The 25858-nt window shown below is 34.4% G+C and overlaps 2 protein-coding genes and 3 long non-coding RNA genes across 6 annotated transcripts; 4 read left to right on the plus strand and 1 right to left on the minus strand.

Moving 5' to 3' along the window:
* Positions 1-381: 381 nt before the first annotated feature.
* Positions 382-1466, plus strand: LOC120200450 (VAN3-binding protein-like). The gene is made up of 4 exons (XM_039201298.1): positions 382-443; positions 547-615; positions 699-1056; positions 1156-1466. Exons 2-4 carry the CDS (start codon positions 559-561, stop codon positions 1326-1328), a joined length of 588 nt encoding a protein of 195 aa, XP_039057229.1. The 5' UTR covers positions 382-443; positions 547-558; the 3' UTR covers positions 1329-1466.
* A 10050-nt stretch (positions 1467-11516) lies between these two features.
* LOC120200493 lies at positions 11517-19273 on the plus strand. Its single transcript, XR_005523551.1, has 3 exons — positions 11517-11653; positions 13186-13195; positions 19263-19273. It is a non-coding gene; the product is annotated as an uncharacterized LOC120200493 (long non-coding RNA).
* LOC120200492 lies at positions 11729-12377 on the plus strand. Its single transcript, XR_005523550.1, has 3 exons — positions 11729-11825; positions 12102-12182; positions 12294-12377. It is a non-coding gene; the product is annotated as an uncharacterized LOC120200492 (long non-coding RNA).
* LOC120200491 (GDP-L-galactose phosphorylase 1-like) lies at positions 15283-17315 on the plus strand. Of its 2 annotated transcripts, XM_039201327.1 has the most exons (8): positions 15283-15421; positions 15512-15633; positions 15746-15805; positions 15940-16182; positions 16276-16461; positions 16541-16789; positions 16876-17104; positions 17138-17310. In XM_039201327.1, exons 1-8 carry the CDS (start codon positions 15298-15300, stop codon positions 17260-17262), a joined length of 1338 nt encoding a protein of 445 aa, XP_039057258.1. In that variant the 5' UTR covers positions 15283-15297; the 3' UTR covers positions 17263-17310. The 2 variants fall into 2 exon arrangements, with proteins under 2 accessions (XP_039057258.1, XP_039057257.1); XM_039201326.1 differs by having other exon boundaries at positions 16876-17315.
* Positions 19274-19954: 681 nt separating the features above from the next.
* On the minus strand, positions 19955-25109 carry LOC120200457. The gene is made up of 5 exons (XR_005523542.1): positions 24700-25109; positions 22522-22602; positions 20789-20851; positions 20236-20380; positions 19955-20124 (listed from the first exon to the last, which is right to left on the minus strand). It is a non-coding gene; the product is annotated as an uncharacterized LOC120200457 (long non-coding RNA).
* Between the last annotated feature and the right edge of the window lie 749 nt (positions 25110-25858).

Below are 25858 nucleotides of genomic sequence, written 5' to 3' on the forward strand. Positions count from 1 at the left end.
TGTTAAATAGAGTTTTTATATCAGCTACCCTTTTAATCTTCTCTTTTAGGTTCGTTCCTTGGATATTTCCCTCATCACCTCATAATTCCATGGATTCCAGTTCCATACCATCGCTTTCCGAGGCATGTCCGGAGACGATGGACTTTCTTTCGCGTGCATGGTGTGACTTTGCGGTTCAAGCTTTACGACCCGAGGTATACGATCGATCGATCGTCATCGTAGACAATCCGATCAAGAAGTTTGAGAACGATTCCTCGATGTCATTCACTGTGAGTATCGAACTGCTTCATATAAGATGTTCTACTTGCATATAATGTATTGACGTTCATCAGTCCAAAGGGAATTGAGTAATTGCTTTTGTAAATGACAGAGGATGGAGCACAAAGGTTGATGCTACCGATTTCAAGTCGTCTTTGCCATCGTGGAAATCGAATGATGTGAAGGTAACATCGATGATACTGTTCCATTAATGCTACCAAGTACCGACGTACCGGCCTTATTCGTCGAAGTCATAACTTGTTTTATGTGTTTTCATTTTATGTTCAGTCATGGATATAGATGCAACAAGCTATGCATCCAGAACTGAATTACAGCAGCTGTTTACGAAAGAAATGGGTAGGTTTCATGTGATTCACCTACTATCTTAACTGGTACTCGTAGAGAAATTAACGTTTACGACTTGTCATCGATGTGCTCAGATGCCGTGGAAGATAGTCCCCTTCAAGGGCATTTCAATCAAGAAATGGTTGAAGGAGATTAAAGCTAAGAGGAAGGAAGAAGATAGGCTACAAAGAGCTGAAGTGCACGCAGCGATGTCGGTGGCAGGGCTAGCAGCAGCGTTGGCCGCAATGGCGGCCGAAAATTCGAAAAGGAACGATTGTAACATGACCAAGGAGGCTGCAATAGCCTCTGCAGCTGCTCTGGTTGCTGCACAATGCGCCAAAGTGGCGGAAGCAATGGGGGCTAAGAAGGAGCAGCTCGGCAGTGTTATAGGTTCGGCCATGATTGGTACTGGTGCAAGTGAAATCTTAACACTAACAGCTTCAGCTAATATATGTAAGTATAAACGTAGATATCCGATTTCCGACCATCGTCTTTTCGCAATATAGTTCGAAAACGAGTAACTCTTTGAACATATTCTAATAATTGTTGCAGCATTAAAAGGAGCTGCTACACTTAAAGCAAGAACAGGGTGCAGGAACAGATTCAATGGTAGTGCCCCCATCCTTCCAATCCAGGACACCGATGATTTTCGGTTCAAGTTCGAGAAGTGCAGGAAGATGCTAGCCAAGGGCACAGAGCTAGGAGTAGAAACTCCAGATGGTTAGTAAATTTCACTCTTTTTCTTAAAGAAAGATATAAAAGTACCATCAAAATTCAACATTCGAACTCGATTAAACTCGATAAAGATTTCGAGTTGGAGTCGTAAAAGCAATTTCTCGACAGGGAAATACAGGGTCAGATCAGTGTCCATAGTACTTGATGGTGAATCAAAGGTCAGACATAGTGAAGTCGAAGCTTAAATCAATTAGCAATAATTAAATACACTTAATCAAATAATAAACTTTAGGGTAAAGTATAGTCATGGTCACTAAACTTTTGTAAAGATTTCATTTAGGTCCCCCAACTTTTAAAACTTGCAATATAATCCCCCAATATTTAGTCCGTTTGCAATATGGTCCCTCAACATTTAGTCCTTTTGCAATATGGTCCCCGACGTAACTGTTGGGGGACCATATTGCAAACGGACTAAATGTTGGGGGACTGTATTGCATGTTTTAAAAGTTTAGGGACCTAAATGAAAGCTTTAGAAAAGTTCAGTGACCATTACTATACTTTACCCTAAATTTTAATGAAGTTACGAAGAAAAGCAAATGCAGAATTTAATTTAAATTATTCATGAAAAATTTTACAACGCTTGTCGAGCGTGGATGAGCGATGAGCACCATTAAATTAATTTATAAAATGTTAAATTATATAATTATAAATTAGTTAAAAATATAAATTTAATTTAATTAAAATATAATATTTATAAAACATAAGTTTTTAGGGTAAACTATACCATCGACCACCTAACTATTTACCCATTTACTTTAACCACCAAGTTTTCAATTAGTTAGGTGACCTGATTGACAAAATTAAAAAATCGGCAGTTAAAGTAAAAATGGTAAATAATTAGGTGGTCAATAGTATAATTTACCCTAAAAACTAATGTTTTATAAATAGTGTATTTTAATTAAATTACATTTATATTTTTAACTAAGTAATAATATACATTTAGTAGTTTATAATTTAACATTTTATAAATTAATTTAATGGTATTCGTCATTAAGGATGCTCATCCGTGCTCCTCAAGCGTGAGAGCAACATCCATTATTCATTCACTCGTTTTGAAAAATATTAATATAAAAGGAAAATAGTATAATTTCATTAATGATAATTCAAATATTAATGAAGTTGCAACATAAGATAACTTATATATCTGCTGGAGTTTAACTTAAATAGTTTATCCACTTGTGTTATTAAATTCTTAGATCCCACAAATTTTTATCCAATGACAACATTCTTGTTGTGTGGCATAAGAATTGAAGTTAAATCCCAGACATTAATCTAATTAAAAATAAAATCAATATTTAATAAGGTAAAATTCAATCCATCATCTCAAAAATCCCCTGAACTTATACCTCTTGTACACCGATATATACAACTCTATTTGATCCTCAATTTAAAGCTCAAAGTTTTAGTGACTAACTTATAAACATTTCAAATTAATTTAACATGTGATGCAATAGTTCTAGAAACTTAAAAATGTAATTATAAAATACTTCTTAAGAAAAAAAACTTAAGGGATCATCCTTTTTCGTATATTTCGAGCAAGGATAATGATCCTTTTTATAGTGATAGCCATTGGATCAGCCCTCTCACACAAGGAATCGATCCTTTCACTAGGATCACTCTAATTTTAGTGAACATACAAGGGAATGCTTTAAACATAAAGATTAACATGTTAAACATACAATTCATGTTTTACAACAACCAAAACAAGACATTAACATGCTTGAATTCAATGAATTATATTATTGGACATTTTAAGCATTTAGGTGCACATTATGACATATTTGGTCATTTTTACCTAAACTAAAAATCTTAGCATGCAATTGAAATTTCCATACTTTAGTTAACTCTTCAAGGTACAGCATCAAAGCATAGCATCGTCCAAATCAACATGAAAATTCACAAATTAACATGGTAACATTTAATTCAACATGCTAGCAATCATACCAACAAAGGCTAATCATCATCCTAAACATCCATCATGTAACTACTACAAAATTAAACCACGTGCAATCATCATTATGATTCATTTAATACTCAATGGAAATAAAATTTCAAAAATTAAACCAAAATCAAACAATTAAAGTCTAAATCCCTAATTATAGTTCATCATTGTTTGATATAGCGAAAATTGATCTCCTTATGATTCCCTTCTATTCCTCATAGAGGACAAACCCTTCTCATAATTGATCGACCTCAAGATGACTCAAATAGTCCAAACATGTAGATCATTTGTATAAAGCAAAGTGATTGCCTTATAACGCCTCTCGTGTATATCAAAGAGGTTGCCCATAAACTGGTAGAGTATACTCGAAATTCTAATGACATGACATTATATTCAAATGTTATAACAGAATTCTAGTGTGATCACCAATTTTCAACCAAAGCCCAAAATATAAAAACCGAACCTCAAGCCCAAACCCCAAAATATAAATCAAACCCCCATTAAAAAAACCCAAACCCAACCGAAGCCCAATCAGACCCAAAATCAAACCCAAAACTCAAAAACCCAAAATCTAGACTCGGGGCCCAAGACTAGACCCGACCCGGGTCTAACCTAGCCCTAGGGTAGCCGCCCAAACTCCCCAACCAGATGCCACCCTTCCTCTGCCCCAACCCGTGGCCACCATTTTCTCCCCCAATCATTGTCGAAGCCACCCGTGCACGCCACCATCTCCCAACACTCCATGCTCCTACAGAAGACACAAGCAAACAACAAAATAGCATCATTATTTTCTTTGTAAAAATGGGTATAAGACCCAGACGAAAAACAATGTAAAACTCTCTGAATGTTTTTAAAATTCCAGAAGCAATAAATTAAGCCATTCAAGGTTTTCATTTTTTTTTCAATTTCAAGCAGTTTTTTGTTTTCTCTTTTTCTTAATAAACAAAAAGGCTCCCTCCAATTTCGAAAAGACAATAAAATATCAGCATTTTACATATTTTGTTTTATTTTTTCCACTAAAACGTACAAATTAAAACAAAGGGGAAAAGAGAGTGCTTACATTCAGCCAGACCCTTGCCGGCGGCCGGGGTCTTCTTCGCCAATCTGAACGATGAAGAGGGGCACCTTGAGGAGGGGAGAAAAATATCTCGATTTGGGCCCGATCCAACAACGGACAGCGAAGATCCGGGTGATGGAAGTCGAGAAGGTCTTGGTCATTTTCATGGCATTGGAGGCCGTTTCGTGCGACGAGGAGCCCGAGATGAGTCTTCCAGTGAAATTTGGTGGCCAACAATATACGTTTTTTGTAGTCCCAGCAGCCCACCATTACAAGCCAACCCAGCACCACCAAGGACCCAGATTTCAGACCCAAACCGACCTAGTACCAGGCCCAGCAGCCCAGGATCCGACCCAACCCAGCACCAAGCCCAAGATCTAAACCCGTTTGCTACCCAAAAAAGAATTAGAGTTTCTAATCCTTAACTAATCCAGCTGCCGTCGTCGTTCACAGAAGTTGTACCATCCATCACCGGCGCGTGTGATGCACGCGCCGACTCTTAAACTCCCAGATCGGCTCGTGAGCCACCACCGAAAACATCCCTAGCCGCCATCATCATCATCCTACCGAACAGTGAACAAATCAATCAATAACAAACCAAATCAAAACCTTAAAAATAAAAAATACCCTAAATCCCTAAAAAAATTAGAATTTTACCAACCCCAAATCAAAAACTCATTCCTTATATCCTATATCTCACGATATCTATCCAGAGAGCACCATAAATCGAAAAGGACAGAGAAAAGGGAAGCATTTGGGGGTACACGAAAAAAAATAGAAAAGAGTAAATTCAAACAAAAAGAAAAAGAGATAGAGGAACTGAAAGGTTGCCTTTCGAGCCATCACCGTTGGGATCATCATCGAGCCAAGGCCATCAAGGTTCGAAGGTAACCATTATACCATTCAGATCTAGGGTGAAAGGTTTTATTAGGAAAAAAGAGGGAGAATCGGGGTTTTATGGTTGGTTGTTTTAAGCGTCGACCGCCTCTCGGCCGTTCGAAACGTCGTGGATCAATGGCTATTTGAAGGGTTTGGGGAGACACTTCATAACTCTATCCTTTCTTTTTTTCGGGCAGAGGATGAAATGTGAGAAGTGAGGGTTTCTAAACCCTTAAAGTGGCATATAACCACTAAATAAAATGGCGCCGTTTTGGGCCTTAGGGTTTCATGTTATCGGCTCATGGGTAAATCACGTAGGGAGGGTCTCTATTTTGTACAAGTTTTATTCTGGTCACTTAATGAAAATGTTATATTACTATTTCGAGCCTATTATTTGATTTATGTTCCTTTTAGTACCCATTTTAAGTGCCTTAGTACTTGTGGTTTATTGCTCATTAGGTCATGTTTATTCTGTCTCGGTTATCTTTTAGTCCCTGAAATTATTGTATGAAATATTTGTGTTTCATTTTCACTGGCAATGTATATGTAGTTATATTTGTACTTATGTATGTAATAGGTGTATTTATTCGAAACATGTGATTCAAAGATTTTTTTCTCGAGATAAATGTATTTATTGTATAAGCTTCGTTATTTCAATTAATGTATATATGTATATTAAGTTACCTTTTTTACTTTATATATTAATGTGTATATGTTGGTTATCATAATATGTTTATTTATTAATTAAATTTTATGTGATATGAGATATACATATATTTTTCATGAACATGTATTTGTGGAACGGGCGTGGAAAGTATCACTAGATTAAAGTGGTACAATCCGATACGACTTTCGAATGAAATAGGACTTGAAATAAATCTAGTTTATTTTATTAATTAAATCTTTTATGATTCAATGCATTTTTATGTAGCAATTTATTTGGCTGTTTGCGAATTTCAATATTCCATTTATATTCGATTCGAGATTTTATGGAGGAAGGAATATTCTTTACAGATAAGAAATACACGAGATAGCTTTCTCGATGGAGGATTGCTAATTTCAAGATTTCTTTTCAAGTTAAAGGATTTTCCCTAACAAATAAGTCAAAATAAATTAATTAACTTTAATAAATGAATCATACTTTAATTATCGATGCAAATTCACAATTTCTGCCATTACGACAACATGTAAGTGATTAAATACCAATTTTTTGGGCACTGTGGTGGTATTTATCCTTTCCCATGCTAACTGACTCTCAGACCCGTTAAATTAGAGTTTTGGTATATGCAGATCAATTTTTATCTTAAAAAGTGTTTTTCTTAAAATTATTTTAAAAGACGTTTTTAAGTATTCAACCTACCTAACCCAAAGGTCAATGGCGACTCCTATTCTTGAAAATCTATCCCCATAGGGATACCTCTTCTGCAATGACTTTTGTGTATGAAATGATGAATGGATTTCTTTCATTATCCCTTCACAAAAGGAGAAAATATATATATCTTGTTTCCCAATTTTAGCTTGAATTATATTTTATTCTGATTCAAACCTAACCAAAGATCACCCTCCACACTGGGGGGCAAGGTGGAGGAAATCTGCTCGCATGAGTGAAAATCATTAATCCATATAAGATCTCGAAAGGTAAACCAAATGCAAAGTCTGAAGATAAAATGAAAGCATAGAAAAAAAGAAAGAAAAAAATAAGAAGCAAAGAAAAAACAAAGAAAAAAAAAAGACAATAAGCACATGTAAAAAAAGTTCCTCGAGTCAAATGACGCATCAAGCTTCAAACCCTAAGATTGATCAAGCACAATCATTCCAAAATCAGTTCACAAGAAGTTCATTAAACATCAAGAGAAAATATAAGACACATATGAGCAGATTCAAATCGAGCAAGACAAGATTGAAGGCATCAGAATGAAATGATCATTGGTTCAATAACCCTTAAACACTTGTTTGGGCATTTTATTCCTTTTTTTCATAACTGTGAACCATAATCTACATTACGTGCCTAAAAAGTCCATTCTAATCATACATGGATTTCTAAATAGAATAGACTATCTTTAGATTTCATCCCACCCATCAGGATTAATATTTTATTTACAAAAGGTTTTCTAAAATCTTTAATGCATAATAGATGAAAATAATAATAACAAAAGGGGGTTCAAGACGTAAATTTTGAATAACATCTTGAAACTAAAGGAGGATTCAAGTTGAAAACCTGAAAAGGTGGCTCGAATATAAAAACTATACAGCTGTTGTATAGAAGGCGATATCACAAATCCCTTGATAAGGCACTTCCCAACCCGAGTGTGCTCATGAGAGCTAAGAACCGGAGAACACTTCCAATAAATGAGCATAGAAACTACTCCATCAAATCAGTGAATATCAAAGAAACGAGAATGCCAAACCTTTGACAAATACAACAACTTGAGACATTTTATCCTCTCCTTACTTAACCATACCTCAAAGATAACATTAATCTTGACACTTGTCAAATAGCTGTAATTTATTTTGAAGGATTAAAAGCGTAATTAATTCTTTGATATCTAATGAACTCTTGTTTTATGTTTTGTGCCAATTGTGAAACCTAGAAAGGGGCAATATTTTTCAAAATCTTTGATTAAACATTTTTTCAAAATTCTTTTAAGTGATATTTTTCAAAATTTTGAAAGTAAAAGTAGAAGAAAAACGTTTTTCAAACAAGACAATCTCTCTAGAATGGATCTTGGTAGTTGACATGTTGCTCTCATGCACAAAGCTCATGCTTAGAATCAGAGCTGAAGCAAGAAATGATGAATGTTGGGGCATCTTTGGAGATTCAACATCTTGAAGTGAACGGTCAGATCTTCTGAAGGCATTTCCTCAAGATGCATGAACAAGCACTGTCTACCACCTTTAAGATTGTTTCTCTCGAAACAAAGTGTTGTCTCACTAGAGATAGTTTTTCTTAAAAACAAATTTTGTCTCACAACAAGAAGATTGTATGTCACCTTTGAGATTGTTTCTCTCGAAACAAAGTGTCGTCTCGCTAGAGACGATTTTTCTTAAAACCAAATTTTGTCTCGCTTGAGACAATTTCTCTCAAAACAAATTTCGTCTCACTGGAGACAGCTTTTCTTTAAAATACAAATTATGAAGTTGTTTCACTGGAAACAAAATTGATAAAATCTTTGAGTATGTTTCCCTTGAAACAAAGTTTTGTCTCTTTTGAGACTGTTTCTCTTGAAGCATCATCTTTGAGATCGTTTCCCTTGAAACAAATTTTTTTTTTTCTCTCTTAAAACAGTTTCTCTTGAAACAATCATATTTGAGCTTGTTTCCCTTGAAATGAATTTTGTCTCTCTTGAAACATCATCTTTGAGTCTGTTTCCCTTGAAACAAAAATTTTGTCTCTTTTGAGACAGTTTCTCTTGAAATAAATCCCTAAAGATGGCCAGCTGTCCTAATCACCTAGGAACCGTGTTATCCCCCAACCAGACCTCATCATCATGTAGAAGTTGTGTCAACCTCAGATAACCAATCATCCTCATCACGTAGGAACCATATTATCGTCCTCATCACGTAGGAACCGTGTCATCCACTGACCATATCTCCTCATCACATAGGAGTCGTGTCACCCTTAGATAACCAACCTCCTCATCACGTAGGAACTGTGTTATCATCATCCCTAAAGATGACCAAGACATCCTCATCACATAGGAACAGTGTCATCCACCGACCAGATCTCCTCATCACGTAGGAGCCGTGTCACCCTTAGACGACCAGAACTCTTCAGCACCTATGAGCAGTGTCGTCCTCATCAACAAACATATCAAGTTTCCAAAAAAAACTAGACAAAAACTTGTTGCCTTTTTCGTCTTTGCCCTATTCTTGTTAACACGAGAATGTGCAAAGAGGGGCAGTTGTAGACACCCGTTTTTTTCCTGAGTCTTAAAAAATATTATTAATTATTATTTTATTATTATTTTTATTAATACAATATATACATTTTTTGGAAGCCCAACAACCCACCATTACAAGCCAACCCAATAGCACTAGGGACCCAGATTTCATACCCGAACCAACCTAGTACTAGGCCCAACAGCCCAGGATCCGACCCAACCCAACCCAATACCAAGCCCAAGATCCAAGCCCATTTTTAACCCAAAAAAGAAGCATGGTTTCTAAACCTTAATTCATCCAGTCGCCGCTGTCGTTCACAGAAGCTCGACCGTCCATCACCGGTGCGTGTACTCTTCAACTCCTAGACATGTGCGTGAGCCACCACCGATAACATCTCGAACCGTAATCGTCATTAACCTGTCGAACAGAAAACAAATCAGCCAATAACAAACCAAATCAAAACCCTAAAATTAAAAAATGCCCTAAATACCTAAAAATTTAGGATTTTACCAACCCTAAATCAGAAACCCATTCCCTATATCCTATATCTCATGATATCTATCCAGAGAGCACCATAAATCGAAAAAGACAGAGAAAAGGGAAGCATTCGAGTGTACACGAAAAAAAAAGATAGAAAAGAGAAAAAAATCAAACAAAAAGAAAAAGAGAGAGAGGAACTGAAAGGTTACCTTTCGAGCCATCACCGCTGGGATTTTCACCGAGCCAAGGCCACAAAGGTTCGAAGGTAACCATTATACCATTCAGATCTAGGGTGAAAGGTTTTTTTTTTAGAAAAATGAGGGAGAATCGGGGTTCTATGGGTGGTTATTTCAAGCGCCGACCGCCTCTCAGTAGTTGGAAACTCCGTGGATCGGCTATTTGGAGGATTTGGGGGGAGAGTTCAAAACTCTCTCCTTTCTTTTTTTTGGGGAAGAGGATGAAAGGTGAGAAGAGAGGGTTTTTAAACCCTTAAAGTGGCATATAACCACCAAATGAAACGACGCCGTTTTGGGCCTTAAGGTTTCATGTTATCGGCGTACGGGTAAATCACGCAAGGAGGGTCTCTATTTTGTACAAGTTTAATTCTGGTCACTTAATGAAAATGTTATATTACTATTTCGAGCCTGTTATTTGATTTATGTTCCTTTTAGTCTCCATTTTTAGTGCCTTAGTACTTGTGGTTTATTCTCATTAGGTCATGTTTATTCTGTTTCTGTTATCTTTTAGTCCCTGAAATTATTGTATGACATATATGTGTTTCATTTTCACTGGCAATGTATATGTAGTTATATTTTTACTTATGTATGTATTAGATGTATTTGTTTGAAACGTGTGTTGTGATTAAAGATTTTTTCTCGAGAAAAATGTATTTATTGTATAAGCTTCTTTATTTCAATTAGTGTATATATGTATGCTTATATGTATATTATGTTAATTTTTTTACTTTATATATTTATGTATGTATATGTTGGTTATCATAATATGTTTATTTATTAATTAAATTTTATGCGATATGAGATATCTGAATATTTTCAAGAACACATATTTGTAAAATGGGCGTGGAAAGTATCACTTGATCGAAGTAGTACAATCCGATATGACGTTTGAACGAAATGAAATAAATCTAGTTTATTTTATTAATTAAATCTTTTATGATTCAATGCGTTTCTATGTAGCAATTTATTTGGTTGTTTGCAAATTGTCGATATTCCATTCATATTCGATTCAAGTTTTTATGGAGGAAGGAATATTATTTACAAATAAGAAATAGACGAGATAGTTTTCCCGATGGAGGACTGCTAATCTCAAGATTTCTTTTCAAGTTAAAGTATTTTACCTAACAAATAAGTCAAAATAAATTAATTAACTTTAATAAATGAATCATACTTTAATTATCGATGCAAATTCACAATTTTCACCATTACGACAACGTGTAAGCAATTAAGTACCGGTTTTTGGGCACTGTGGGGGTGTTTATCCTTCCCTACGCGTAACCGACTCTCGAACCTGTTAAATTAGATTTTTGGTATACGCAGACCAATTTTTGTCTTAAAAAACGATTTTTCTTAAAATAGTTTTAAAAGACATTTTTAGGTATTCGACCTACTTAACTCAAAGGTCGATGACGACTCCTATTCAATTTAATTCAAATTAATCCAAAATCGTCAATTTCCAAATAAAAAGTCATAGTTGTTTTTTAAAAAAATAATTAATTGTTTTTCAAAAGAATGATTCTGACATTAGGGTTATATGCGTCAAGCATTATTCTAGATTGGGTTTTCGTATGACCCTTCAAATATATGAAAAACTTATAAAGAATGAGTATACAGTACACATACATACAGAGTAACAGCTTGCAACATGTAGCTGTCATAATTTTCATGTGTGTATGTGTGTGTTTTACTGATAGAAAAAAAGCTTCAGTTATTTTATCTGGTACGTTGGTTCCTAATCGATTTTCTTTCCCTTAAACTAGATGATCAAACTGATTACTTTCACGATTGGTGGCCATGGGTATCTGAACTTCATGGGGGAACGAATTCGGGCATCCAAAAGTGAGGATGATTTTCCTTTTACTTATCCTGGAAGACTTTGTTTCTTGTTATAAATGTTTTTCGACTTTTTCAGAGGGTGCCAAGCAACAACTTCTCATTTTCACTGGCTAACAGATGCTGGGATCTTTTAGAGAAGTAAGGAGTATACCGGGATTTATTTCGCTTCGACAAGGTTGCAAAATCCAATTAGAATACAGTAGTGCACTTTATATTGACATGTACATGTGCTAAGGTCGATTTCTTTATGTTTCTTGCAACTTAAGAACCGGAATATGTGCCAGAGCTATTAATGCATATGCATTATTCGATTACCATTTCCCTTTCCCGTGTTCATCATAGCAAATATGTTATCAATTACCGTCATCACTTTTCTAGCTTTGGCTGCAAATTTTCAAGCAAAATCGGCATTTGTTGCAAAATCTTACTATTTTTTCTTCTCAACTTTTAGGACATGATGAAGTTGGACAAAAATGAAAAGGTACTTGCAAGAGGATTGCCTAGTATCCACCATGTGAACGACACTAATATGGTATGTCTGATGTCTCCTTCTATCTGTTTCTTATAGTTAGCTCAGCTATTTGCCGGATTAATATGGTATGGAATTATCTGCGTTTTAATTTTGTTACTTATATATCCACAGGTTATATCCTACATAAGAGGTCCTCTTCTCTTCGTATTTAACTTTCACCCCATGGATTCATATGAAAGATACTGCGTTGGTGTGGACGATGCCGGAGAGTATCAGGTAACGACAATGTTTAGTTCGGGTTGTTACGGAATTTTCTTCCTCGTAACTTCTTTTATGTGTTTGCTGCCGTATAAGTTTTGTGTCTGTTCATTTTGAGGAACACTGGCGCTCATGCATCAGGCATAATTTACGGTTTAGTAGCTTCCCTACTCAATTAAAATACTGAAGAAATATGATATGGTGTTACAGGTCATACTGAACACCGATGAAATACGATACGGAGGCCAGGGGCTCATAAAGGAGGAACAGTATCTGCATCGAACCGTTAGCATAAGGCAGTAATTAACTTACCTGAATATATTTGTTGAATTTTATGGTAACAATCCATCACCATAATTTTCACAGGGTGATGGTCAACGGAATTGCATTGAGGTCCCACTACATATTAGGATTGCACAGGTTTGTTAGGCTCTGATGAAATTATGTTGTTCTCTTTTTACGAGTTCCAATCGACCTGTTACACTCGGCATTATGTACTTGCTGATGTTAAAGTTGGTGCAAGCAAAGATTGAGATTCTTTCAACGTAAATCTTCGTTCAACCTAATGTTCTTGCAACAAATCCAGTATTTCAGTCGAGCTCTCGAGATCTTTTTTTATCTTAATTTTCTGGTTCTTGCAGATGTACAAGTTGAGCCGGATTTTTAGAATATGAGAAGTTTCACTCTCAAAAGATTATCGATCTTGATCAACTTAAATTCGATGAACCAAAGCAAGTTGCAGGGGGATACGGCAACAATGTCAAAAGCCGAGTTCAGATGCGAGGTGAGTGATTAGTTCAGGTAGAGGATTGAGGGTTTTCACGTGGTATATTTATAAATTATAAGACAAACTGATGAAAATATCAAACCTTACTTTTAACTGTAAAGTTGGCAGTTTTGTGGCAAGTTTCAATTCAATCCGGAATGAATGGATTTGTATGTATTTAATGTATTTAGATTTTAGACATGCATCTAATATATTTTTTTTAATTAATATGGGTAAGTAAATGTAGTATATCTTTAAAAATAACTCCATCTTTTGGACATTGAACATTTACATCTCTAACATCTATGGTGTTCTAACTCGAATTCTTAATGAATATAATAATAGTCCCTTTATCACGAAAATCACTTGATACGTGTTCGTCTAATATAGATCGATATTTATATATTATAAAATCTTTTATATAATATTTCAAAATTGTTTATTTCTAAAACGAAAATAATCAATCAGTAATCATTCTTCTTTCATTTATCTTTTTTGTCTTTGTAAATATAATTAACTGACCTGTGATATTCTTAAGGTTTAATAATCTATTATTTGATTGCATACCGTGATTTCGAAAATTCTTAAGGCAATATTATTTATTAATTTATTAAGGATTGATGATATAATATCTGCTTTTTTAATGGTGACTATTATTATTTCTTGAAATAATTTTTTATCTCTTTTTAAATTTACATACCATAATTTTAAAAATTACTAAGTCAATAATCGTATATTAAGGATTTATAATATAATCTTCGTTTTTGTCTAGAGGTGATCATTGTTAATTCTCGAAATAAATCAATACCTATTTCAAAATTTGCATATGTAACGAATCATAAATTAAAAAATAAATAAACTCGTTGATTCCAAATTAAAATAGTAGATAATCGACTATGTATGAATTTTGGGCGTTGTGAGAGTGTTAATTCTTTCTCAAACCTAAATGACTTCTTAAATTGTTTTTTGATTTTGCATATCAAAATTGTTGTTTTAGTAAAATTTAAAATTTTATTAAAATAACCCAATTTTTTAGGTGGTTTAATCTCACCTAAAAATTGATTAGCTAAAAACTTAAACAATCTTTTGCTAAAGATTATCATTTTTATTTTGTTTTTAATCCGTTTTGATAACCTAAATATTTTTTATTTTAAAATCATATCTAATGTTATATTTTGATTTCATTTTAAATACTCACAATTAATTTTTAACGATGATGTTGACATGTCATCATAAAATAATGTCATATCATCATTGAAAATTTTTAAAAATGTCATGTCAACAGTTCTTTTACTTCTTTTAACGGTGGGTGTTCACAATGAAATAAAAACATAATATTAGATAAAATTTTAAAAAAATAATTAAGTGGCCAAAACAAAAAAAAATGATAATTGGGGCATTAAACGTGATTTTACTCAAAACATTTGTATTGTAAGCCAGAGGACATCGAGCGTCTTAGATTTGTTTCAAAATCTTTTTTCCCCCCTCAATTAAACAGAGAAAACCCAAATTTCGAACAAGTAATTAGATTTTTCATCCCCTTTTTCGAGTTAATGGTTCTCACAGAGAAACCGCCTCATTGAACGATTCACCAGGGCCACTTACTTTCTCCTTAAGTTTTCTCGCCTTGTCACAGCAATAATACCCACAATCCCTCCCAAATACAAACGCCACACCAACTCTCTTATCTATATATCTTTTCCTCATTTCTTCCTTTCACCCCACACCACCAGAAAAAGAAGCTTGAAGCTGAGGAGGTTGGGTATTTGGTTAAATTGGTTTTCAATTGTTTTGTTTTGTTGGGGGGGGGGGTAATATCAAGGGTTAGACAAATTGTGGACATCACGGCTATACACGGAGTTTCTCGGCCTGTTAATCATGTCCATACTGTACGACGTAAGGGTTGTGTGATCGAGAGCAACCCTTCGCCGCACGGTGGTCGCGGAGCTTTGCCTTCTGAAGGCGGTAGTCCTTCTGATCTCCTCTTCCTTGCTGGTGGGGGTATTGTCTCTTAGATTTTCAGTAATATATAAAGATAACTTCTAGTATATTGAAGCATTTTTTTTATCTCTCGTAAGTAGAAAAAAGAGGCTATTGTATTCCTTTATTTGATATTTATTGGATAAAGAAAGACGGTAAATTGTAGCCAAGATGATGCTCAGGATTAAGAGGATTCCCACTGTTGTTTCGAATTACCAAAAGGATGAGGCAAAGGATGCTGCTCGTCGTAGCGTCGGATGTGGAAAGAATTGCCTTAGAAGCTGTTGCATTCCAGGTATTTGTTCATTTTCCTTTGAAAACCTTGCTTGATTTGATTAGTTGTAATAGAAATGAGCTGTAACTGAATCTGGGTTTTGGTTTTTAGGAGCAAAGGTTCCTTTATATGCTTTTAAGAAGGTGAACAACATGGAGCTTGAAGAAAACGTCCTTAAAACTGAGAACAAAGAGCCTCCAGTTTCTTTTCTCGACATACTCGTTCTTGGAGAGGTAAATTTTGATTTTAAGCTCGTGGTGAAGGAGATGAAAGATCATTGTTACGGATAGTAATTTTCGTATTTACAAATTGTGAGCTTGAAAGGAAATTTTGGTTTTATGTTAGTGGGAGGATCGGATGCAAAGAGGGCTCTTTCGCTATCATGTCACGGCATGCGAAACCAAGGTCTTATTTTGGACTTCATTTTACATTTCCTTGCTTTATTTGTTTATCTGCTAATTGTTAAAGCTATAAATTTTCTGCTTAACTGAGTTGTGGTGGTGTTGCCATGAAAATTTCCCATTATTTTCTTTGTTTAGGTGATTCCTGATGAATATGGCTTTTTTGCCCAACTGAACGAGGGTCGTCACCTTAAGAAGAGGCCAACTGAGTTCCGTGTTGATAAGGTGCTTCAGCCCTTTGATGGCAACAAATTCAACTTCACCAAAGTTGGGCAAGAAGAGGTGCTTTTCCAGTTTAAAGCAAGTTATGATGGTGAAGCTCAGTACTTTCCAAATTCTCCTATTGATGTCGAGAATTCTCCAAGTGTCGTTGCCATTAATGTATGTTAGTTTTACTTGTTCTATATGCACATAACGATTTGATGAAGAATGCTAGACTCATAAGATTAACATCTTTCATTTACATTTCTACAGGTTAGTCCCATTGAATATGGACATGTGTTGTTGATCCCTCAGATTTTTGAATGCTTACCCCAGAGGATTAATCGGGAGAGCTTCTTGCTTGCACTTTACATGGCAGCTGAAGCCGGGAATCCATACTTCAGATTGGGTTACAACAGCTTGGGTGCATTTGCTACCATCAATCACCTTCACTTCCAGTTATTCTATCTCCTTATCTGGTATTTTGAGATATAATTATACACAGAAAAAAGGTTTTTAACTATTTGAATTGGTCCAGGCTTACTATTTAGCTGTGTCCTTCCCCATCGAGAAAGCTCCAACCAAGAAGTTAACTACTTTTATCGGTGGAGTTGTTGTCTCGGAGCTCTTAGAGTATCCAGTGAGAGGTCTTGTTTTCGTGGGTGGTAACACTGTCGAGAACTTGTCCGACACTGTATCTGATGCCTGCATTTGCCTCCAAGAAAACAACATACCATACAATGTCCTCATCTGTGATTGTGGAAAGCGGATCTTTCTCCTTCCACAGGTAACAAACTAGAACCTTATTGTCTTATCAACACAATTTTACCAATCTACATGAAATTGGTAGTACTTACAATAGACTTGGAACAGTGTTATGCTGAGAAACAAGCTCTGGGTGAAGTGAGTCCAGAGCTTTTGGACACCCAGGTGAACCCTGCTGTGTGGGAAATAAGCGGTCATATGGTGTTAAAAAGGTGGAAGGACTATGATGACGCATCTGAAGAAAATGCTTGGAGGCTCCTTGCCGAGGTTTCTCTCTCAGACGAGAGGTTTCTTGAAGTCACTGAACTTATTTTTGAAGCTGTTGCAGGCAGTGAAGGTGTTATTTTTGAAGCTGTTGCAGGCAGTGAAGGTGTTATTGAAAATGGCATCGAGACATTGCTTGAGAAGCCTTCACTTGAAGAAGACGATGCCATCACTGAAAGCTTCCACCACAGTATGGTAGCTGGCACACAAGAATTCCTTGTTCTGCAGTAACAAGCAGATCTTTAACTAGAGCCGTGGCCCATCGTGTGGGTTCGGTATCTGCTGTCAGTTTGGTGTCTAGGACTAGGATTGTGATTAGAACGTATGTTACTCAGATTTGATTCAGCATGAACTAAACAATTTCAGTGGTTAAAAAATAATTATTATTTCTAGAGGTTTTGAATTCTTATACATCATTTACAAATATGTTTGAGTATTCATTGTTAAGAACAAATATTATTTTGTAATTATTGCAAGTAATAGAAAATAGTATTTTTAAAAATGTTACTGGGATTCAATGGGAGTGTACGGTTGAAGTTGTATTTCAAACGCGTATGGTTAGATTTTTCTAAGTTTCATGTTTTTGAGGATTACTGGAGCTCCAATGCTAAAAAAATACACTTGTGCTTATCATTTCTGTTTATTTGGGTACCCAACAAACCCTACAAATAATATAATAAATTGTTTAATATAGGGCTTATAATATTGAAGATAAATACGTACATACTTGACTGTTACGATTTATATTTTAATGATTTGTATTATGCATTTTTGTTATTTTCTAGTATTATATTTATGTGGTGTTTATTTGTTGGAATAAAAATATCATTGTACTCGTTAAAGTGTTCTTCGCATGAAATTATCTTCATGCCTTATAATCACATGAGGATCTCAGAGTACCTCTGATATACTAGAATTTCATAAAATATAGAGTACATCTTTGGAAATGGGACCTCGACTGCCTAACGTCATTCGGAAAGTCGTAATTAACTAATATGATTTCTAATAGGTCCGCATGGCCTATCAGAGTCAAATTCATCATCACTTTATTGTATTCACTTATCTGTTAGCCTACGATTAGTCATTATAACTCTATGGATGACACACGTACTAATGAGTTCATATATAACCTCTCGAGCAACATTGAGAGACGAGTGGGACCTCTATAAAATCACCTCACCTATATTTTTTTGGTCTCTCTTTATGGAGATAGACATCTTGAGACCGACCAAATATTGATCTCCCATCGACTGCGACTCTTCATTCAAAGCAGAAGAGATGAACCACCAGTAGCCACCATCATCCATTTGATCCCATCAATAAAGGATGCGGTGAACATGGAATACCTCCTATCATAAAATAATCAATCGAAATGCAATCCTAAAAAGCAAAATAATCAACATTCTCTGATGTACTTTGTTACATAAGGGCAACACCTACAAATTTTCCCTACGGGGTTTGTATGCAAGGGCGAATGTTTCTCGAAAAACGAAGAGAATGAACACATGCGCCTCACTTACCTATGTTGCCCCTTATTAAAGGATGTGCCTGGACAAAAAGAGAGGGACTAGGTAACGAAGGTGAATCAATTAAGCAAAAGAATGTTGGCCAAAAGATAATTGTGGCCTCCCCAAAAATAGGGTTAATATAGCATAGCACAACTTAGCAGATCAACACTATAGGTTTGATCTAACAAAAAGTTAGGTCGGCCCAAGAGCCTGAATAGAAACGGTTACAAGAACAACCGTAAAACAGAACCAACCATCAGTAAAAACCAACAACCAGCCAAGACCAACATTCCAATATTCACCACATTTTCCTTTTTCTCCACGAAAAAACCCCTAAGAACCTGCATCCTGCAACACACTCAGAAACTGCACTCGCAGACCGCTAATCAACAATTGAAACTGAGCAGTTGTAAAGGCTTAGTAAGGATATCTGCAACCTGAAATTGTGTTGGAACATAGTTGACCTCCAACATCTTATGAAGATCCTTCTCACGGACAAAATGAACATCTAAGTCCACATACTTAACTTTAACATGCAGAACAGGGTTAGCTGCCATGGCCACTGTGCTCGTACTATCACACCAAACAACCGGAATTTGAGAGACATCAACACCCATATCGGCTAACACTCCACCTATCCACAAGACCTCAGAAGTAGCATCAGCCCAACTGTGATATTCGGCCTCAGCAGTAGACCTGGAAATAGATATTTGTTTCCTTGAGTTCCATGGCAACACATGTCCGAGCAAGACGCAATATCCTAACACCTAGCGAAGATCATCCGCATTTCTATCCCCGTCAACATTAGAGAAGGCTTTTACCAAGACATGAGCATGTTGAGTAGCCATCTATAAACCAAAGTCCAAGGTACCATTTAAGTTGCGCATAATACGCTTAACAAAGGATCAATGCATCTCACGTGGCTCCTTCATAAACTGAGCAATCTTATGAACATCAAACAAAATGTCAGGTCTCGTATGACATATATACAGTAAAGCGCCTACACCACTACGATAAACAGTGGCATCAACTAAGGCACTGCCACCTAACTTTGTCAATTTTAGAGTAACAGTAATCGGGGTATCTACAGGCTTAGATGTATGCATACCAAATTTAACCATTAGTTCTTCCACAAACTTCCGTTGATGTAAAAAGAGACCAATTGTCGACCGAACTATCTCTATTCCCAAAAAATAGTGAATCAATCCAAGATCCTTCAAGGAGAACTTAGTATTGAGTTCCTGAATAACTAAACAAACATGACTTTCAGACGAGCTTGTGATTAAAATATCATCAACATAAATCGCGATGTAAGTGACAACATCATGAACCTTATATATAAAAAAGAGAAATGTCTGCACATGAAGACCTAAATCCCAACGAACACAAAAACTCAGGCAGCTCAAAAAACCAGTTTCTAGGAGCCTGCCAGAGTCCATAAAGAGCCTTTTTCAAATTACAAACTAAAGGACCACCTTGACAGTTAGTTTGCACAAACCCTTCGGGTTGACTCATGTAAACATCCTCTTGTAGATCACCCTTAAGGAACGCGTTATTGACATCAACTTAATGCACCTGCCAACCACTAGTGACAGCAACAGACAACAAAACGTTTAAAGTAAAGAATTAAACAACTGGGCTAAACGTTTCAGAGAAATCACACCCTAAAACTTGAGAGTAACCTTCAGCCACCAACCTGTGCAAATTGACAGTCCCATCAGGATTGTATTTGATTCGAAAGAGCCACTTACAACAAATTACTTTATGTTCAACAGGCAAGGGCACCTAAGTCCCAAGTTCCATTATCGATGAGAGCTTTGTACTCAACCTCAACAACCGCCCTTCATTACTCATGATTAAGAGCAGTATGTCATTAAGAAAGGTATTGTAATCAAAGATGTCACATAACATTTACAGACATTTTAAAGCTGAAAAATAGGTACAAATTTGCTTGTTTAAAATTATCCAATTTAATCATTTCTATATAATAAATTAGTCACGTAATATCATAATATAATATTTAGATCACCCAAATCAATAACAGTTTTAGGCATCAACTAGATAGTACTATATTGTTTCCTATCATAAAATAAACTGTCGATAATCGTCTAATTTAAAATGTTTTTTATTCTGATAAAAATATAATTTTTTTACTCACATATCTTAGATTCATATTTATATTTATAACTATATATCGTAAGAATATCTTATTCGCATAAATGCAAATAATAGGATGTCATTACTGATACCTGTAATTATTCTTGATTAATTGTTGCCAAGCTCAACTCCTTACTTCGTTTCCTCTTCCTTATCTACGTGTGAAAATCATCACACACCAAGTATACACTTAGTGAAACATTATAAATAAACTAAAGTGATATCATATATAATACAACTTAATAATATTATAATAATTTAAAACTTTAAACTTGAATTTAAATAAAATCATTAAATATTCAAATCGACTTATTCAAGTCGTTATTCCTCATCAGAAACCTGAAAAATCATCATCTCATGATTTTGACAAAACCATGATAATCAATATCAAACATAATAATCATGTCATATTCTTTTCATTCAGATATATTTTAGAACTTTTATTTTCAGATTCATAACTTTCCAAATTCATAATTTATTTCAGATTCATAGTTTTACTTTCAGATTCATAACTTTACTTTCAGATTTATAGCCCAATGTATATTTATGAGAATGCAAGGCACGTGAGTCAGACGAGGAATGTGAGTCAGACGAGTGTGCGCAATAAGCAATTCAGTGTTTTCATCAAACTCATACTATGCACTCCAAGTGCAATCATATCATTTACACCAATGGTGCGATATAGAATGTACCAAATGTACCATATCAGAATCAGAATCACTCCACCTCATGACATGCCAATTGTACCTACGACTCTCAATGTAACATACAATGGGCTTTACTTTAAATTCATATCATTTATAATTCAACATTTCCAATAAGTAGCATTTTTCAATATCATTTATCAAAACCAGTGCATTGGGCAATTCATACCCGAAACCATTCATAATAAAAAATACAGATATCACATAACATACTTTGAGCCGTTCTTGCTTAAAATTCATTTTTTAAATTTCATTCAAATATATTTTCGTAAAATATCATGTAAAATATAATGGATATTTCATATCCAAATATATCATAAGTCATTTCGTTAATCAGCATGGAAATATCCAATAATTTAATTCAAACTTTTCTTTTAAATCATCCGAGGTTGATTTATCACAAGTCTTACTCAGTTAGATATAACTTAAATAAATAATGCACTCGCTTTGACACTTTATTTATAATCCAAAATATAAGTCTCACTAAGCTTTAGGTTTATTCCTCCGCTTTCGATTACTTCGGTTACAAAATTTATCGTAAATTACTACTCTGGCAGTTTGCACTAACTTTAAAGAAATATTATTTTTTATTAATCTACACACTTAAAAATTATTCCGTTTATACCAATGAAAATTAGACTCGAATAAAAATATAACCATAGAAGGCACTTTTTCTAGTTCAATTTGTATAATTTATAATGAATTTTCAAAGCTGACTTACATAAGCTATTTTGAGCAGAATCTGCTACCCTGTTTTCTGACCTATCCTCGATTAAAATTCATATCTTTTTGTATACTCATCAGAATTAGTATCCGTTTTTTAAACAAAACTAGACTGATATATCTATCCAACGGTGTAAGATTCATCCTCTAATTATTTTTTTTATAATTTCCAATGATTTTCTAAACTTATTATTCTGATCACAAATCATGACAAATTTCACCAATTTGCATTTCCAGCTTATTCATTAATTCTATTAGCTCAACAAATGAACAAAAATGCATGAACCACAAAACACATAACAATTAGGAGTCACTTCTTACTATAGTAACTCCATCACTGGCTCATCGCAAGCCAATGTTTGTTTGATAACATACGTATAAATTAAATTTGCACTCACCTTGTGTCCTTGGCTTGTAAACCTTCCTTAAAAATTCACATTTCATCCTTAAGCTTTCCCTCGACTTTAATATTTCTTGATCTTTATTTCAAGCACACAATATAAATGAGCATAATTACAAACATGTACAAATTCAAACCATATGTTAGAATCTTACTAACATAAGCACACAATAGAAAATAATTTCCTAAAAATTCTTTCGATGCTATTCAATACTAATTCTATGTCACAACATAATTGTTGACCATTACACTTAAAATTGACCGTTCAAATCCCTTTTTACCTAAATTCATCAAACTTCACATAACATTTTCAACTTTTTAACCACAAATTATGAGTTCTTTATGAATTCATCTCAACTTTTCCGTTTCATTGGAAATGGTCTTTTACTCTTTGCTAAATTCAAATTCAATACTGAAAATTCCAGCATCGAATCAACATAATCAATCTAGTACATTTACAATTACATAATTATCTTTAAACCCTCCAAACTTCCCAAACTACACACCAAACTACACACCAAACTTACCAAGTTTCCAAAGTGATCCAATTTCACATTCTAACATCAATTTCAACACTCTAACATTAATTTCCAGCATAGTACATCAACTATTGAACCATTACACATAGATCCCATAATTTTCCATAATTGTTGAATATATCCCCAACTTTCATAAAATTACAAAATGGTCCCCAAATTTTTTTAAGACTTATAGAATACTTCCTACATCATTTCTAGCCCCTAAATAATTTTTCTCATCCTCAAAAGCCAAGGCCAAATAGTACAAGTCTAGGGTTCCAAGATTTCACTTGGTTTTGATTCGATTCGAGCATAAAATCAAACTCTATTAAACCTTATAAAATCTCTACAATCAAAGTCCTAATCAAATTTCATCAAATCACAACTTCTGCTAATTTTTAGAGTTAGGCCGAAACTACCAAATGCATTTCTAGGAGGTTTGATCATGATTTAATCATCAAATAAGCTTGGAAATGATTCTACAACCTTAAAAACCTCAAAATCTATCATCAATTCAATAAACCCTAATATGAACATAAACCCTAGAATTTGGGATCTTTGAACTCAAACAAGATTAACATGCAATAATGCTACCAAACGATAAACCTCATCAAATAAAAAAATCTATTTCACGTCTTAATCCAAAAACCTAATAAATTTGGCTTAAAATGAAAAAATAAAAATTCTCTTACTTAGGGTATAAAGTCCACAAAATGAAGGAGAAATGTGACCAAGTTTTCATGAAATTTTAGTTAATTTCATTGTAATTTATCAAGTATTTAAGCTTAAATGAATATAAAATATATTTAATGAGAAATGACAATTTTACCATTAATGAAACTTAATAATTACATCCATACCAAGTCACATAACCCTTATCATATTTTTAAAGTCAAATATAAACAAATTAATTTACCCTTTAAAACTTTTCCCAAGCAATTTTTCCAAAATTTCAATCTTGTCATTTTTCATTCAACGATCCAAATTGAACATGGAAATTATTTCTCAAATCCAATACTCCATATTATTTTCCATCATTTTAAAATGAGGAAATAATATTTCTAAGCTTAATTTATCATCCTTCAAATTTTATAAAAATTTCTATTCGATCCAATTTACCAAATTTTTACCAGACTTTAACACTTTCTAGTTTTTAACACCAATTCCGAATCAAGAATATGATTTCAATAAAACCCCAATCTCAAGAGTAAGCTATCCATTTATGGAATAAAAATTATTTTTGGTAAAATTACCACTTAGGTCCTTAAAATTTTCCATTTTATACTTTGCCACTAAACTTTCAAAATTTACATTTTGGTCACTAACCAAAATTTTGAGGTATTACAAGTATTATAATTAGGTTTCATAAACCCTTCTTTACTACGAGTGACCATAGGATGAAAGTAGACAATTAGATTCCATGAAGGTTGCTTGTCAGCAAGAGGACCATGAGACAGACTCATGCCACCACTAGCACCATCACACTCCTCAGGAACACTATAGTCCCCACCAAAATCATTAGTCTCAGCATTTGGCACCAACTTATGACTCACAGAAATAATGGGAGGCATCGAGGTAGACACAATAAGACTTATATAATTTTGTCCATCAATATGAAGCAATGAAACAGAAGCAAAAGGTAAGGTAACAAGAGGTACCATCATTGAATCATCACCATGAGGTAACGAGATAGAGCCAATAGATCGAGTAGAGCCAGATTCGCATATCAATGGACCACCACCAAAAACACATCGGCCAATTTCAAGAAATGGCACATACCACTCAGCTACACCAATATCACACTTAGACATAGATCTATCTGCGAAATTTTGGAAAAAAAGAATATAATTCATTAAAACGAACATTACGAGATACATAGATTTGCCCTACCTCATCCAAGCATAGTTGTAAAAAGCGCGCCTGAGGCACAAAAGCGCAGAGGCTCACTGGACAGGGCTTTTTCAACACTGAAGCGAGGCACGGCGCGAGGCTCAGTCGAGGCGCAATTGAGACGCGATGTGGGCTTAAAACCTTGTAATTATTACTGCAGGGCCTTCTCTTCTATGCATACATGGTCTGCAAAAATGAACGACCATTTTTGTTATGTTGTTTCAAACAAATAAGATTTGTAATCGTTTTTGGACCTTTCTTCACCTAAGTTTATTTATCTATCAGTATTTGATATTTTCTTTTCCGCTCATCAAAATTTGTGACAGTCTAAAAATTAAGCAAACCTATAATAGGAATGCATTGCGATTAACTGATGAAACTCGGAAAGAAAGGGTACTTCTATGTATTAGCATAGATTAAAAAGAATGTTTAATTAACTTACTGATTAATAACCAAGTGAAGGATATAAATCTATGATTTAAAAGTTTTGTGAGTATGTATACTTAAATTATTCGAATTTTACTAAAATAATTAAATTTATTTATTTTGAAATCTAATTTAATTATTATGAAATTTACATTATACTAATTTAAATAATAATATTTCACAGAACACAAATTTTAATATTAAATTTCAAAATAAACTTATCCTATCTTATCTTCATTTTAATTTTTTTTAAAGAAAATATTTTATTATTATTTGATTTGTCTTTTAAGGCTCTAACTACATGTAAGAGTCTCATTTTCTTATTTTTCCTTCTCCTTTCTTATTTAAAACCATCAATCTACTGTTAATCGGCCTTCTAATCCATACATACTAATCTATCGATCGTTCGCTTCCTCCTTTTATTCGACTGGATACTGCGACGTTGAACAAGAAAGTAGCAACAATTCGATTAATCGATGTGCTGCTCATTGTCTTGATTTG

The sequence above is a fragment of the Hibiscus syriacus genome, unplaced genomic scaffold (assembly GCF_006381635.1).
Source record: "Hibiscus syriacus cultivar Baekdansim isolate YM2019G1 unplaced genomic scaffold, ASM638163v2 tig00005974_pilon, whole genome shotgun sequence".
Classification (NCBI taxonomy): Eukaryota; Viridiplantae; Streptophyta; class Magnoliopsida; order Malvales; family Malvaceae; genus Hibiscus; species Hibiscus syriacus.

Bases quoted from the DNA above. Each gene is read 5' to 3' on its own strand.
- LOC120200450 (XM_039201298.1), top strand. From the start codon at position 559: ATGCAACAAGCTATGCATCCAGAACTGAATTACAGCAGCTGTTTACGA. The intron at 616-698 runs GTAGGTTTCATG...CGATGTGCTCAG, and splicing joins GCTGTTTACGAAAGAAATGG to ATGCCGTGGAAGATAGTCCC. The intron at 1,057-1,155 runs GTAAGTATAAAC...TAATTGTTGCAG, and splicing joins AACAGCTTCAGCTAATATAT to CATTAAAAGGAGCTGCTACA.
- LOC120200491 (XM_039201326.1), top strand. From the start codon at position 15,298: ATGATGCTCAGGATTAAGAGGATTCCCACTGTTGTTTCGAATTACCAA. The intron at 15,634-15,745 runs GTAAATTTTGAT...GTTTTATGTTAG, and splicing joins ACATACTCGTTCTTGGAGAG to TGGGAGGATCGGATGCAAAG. The intron at 16,183-16,275 runs GTATGTTAGTTT...ACATTTCTACAG, and splicing joins CAAGTGTCGTTGCCATTAAT to GTTAGTCCCATTGAATATGG.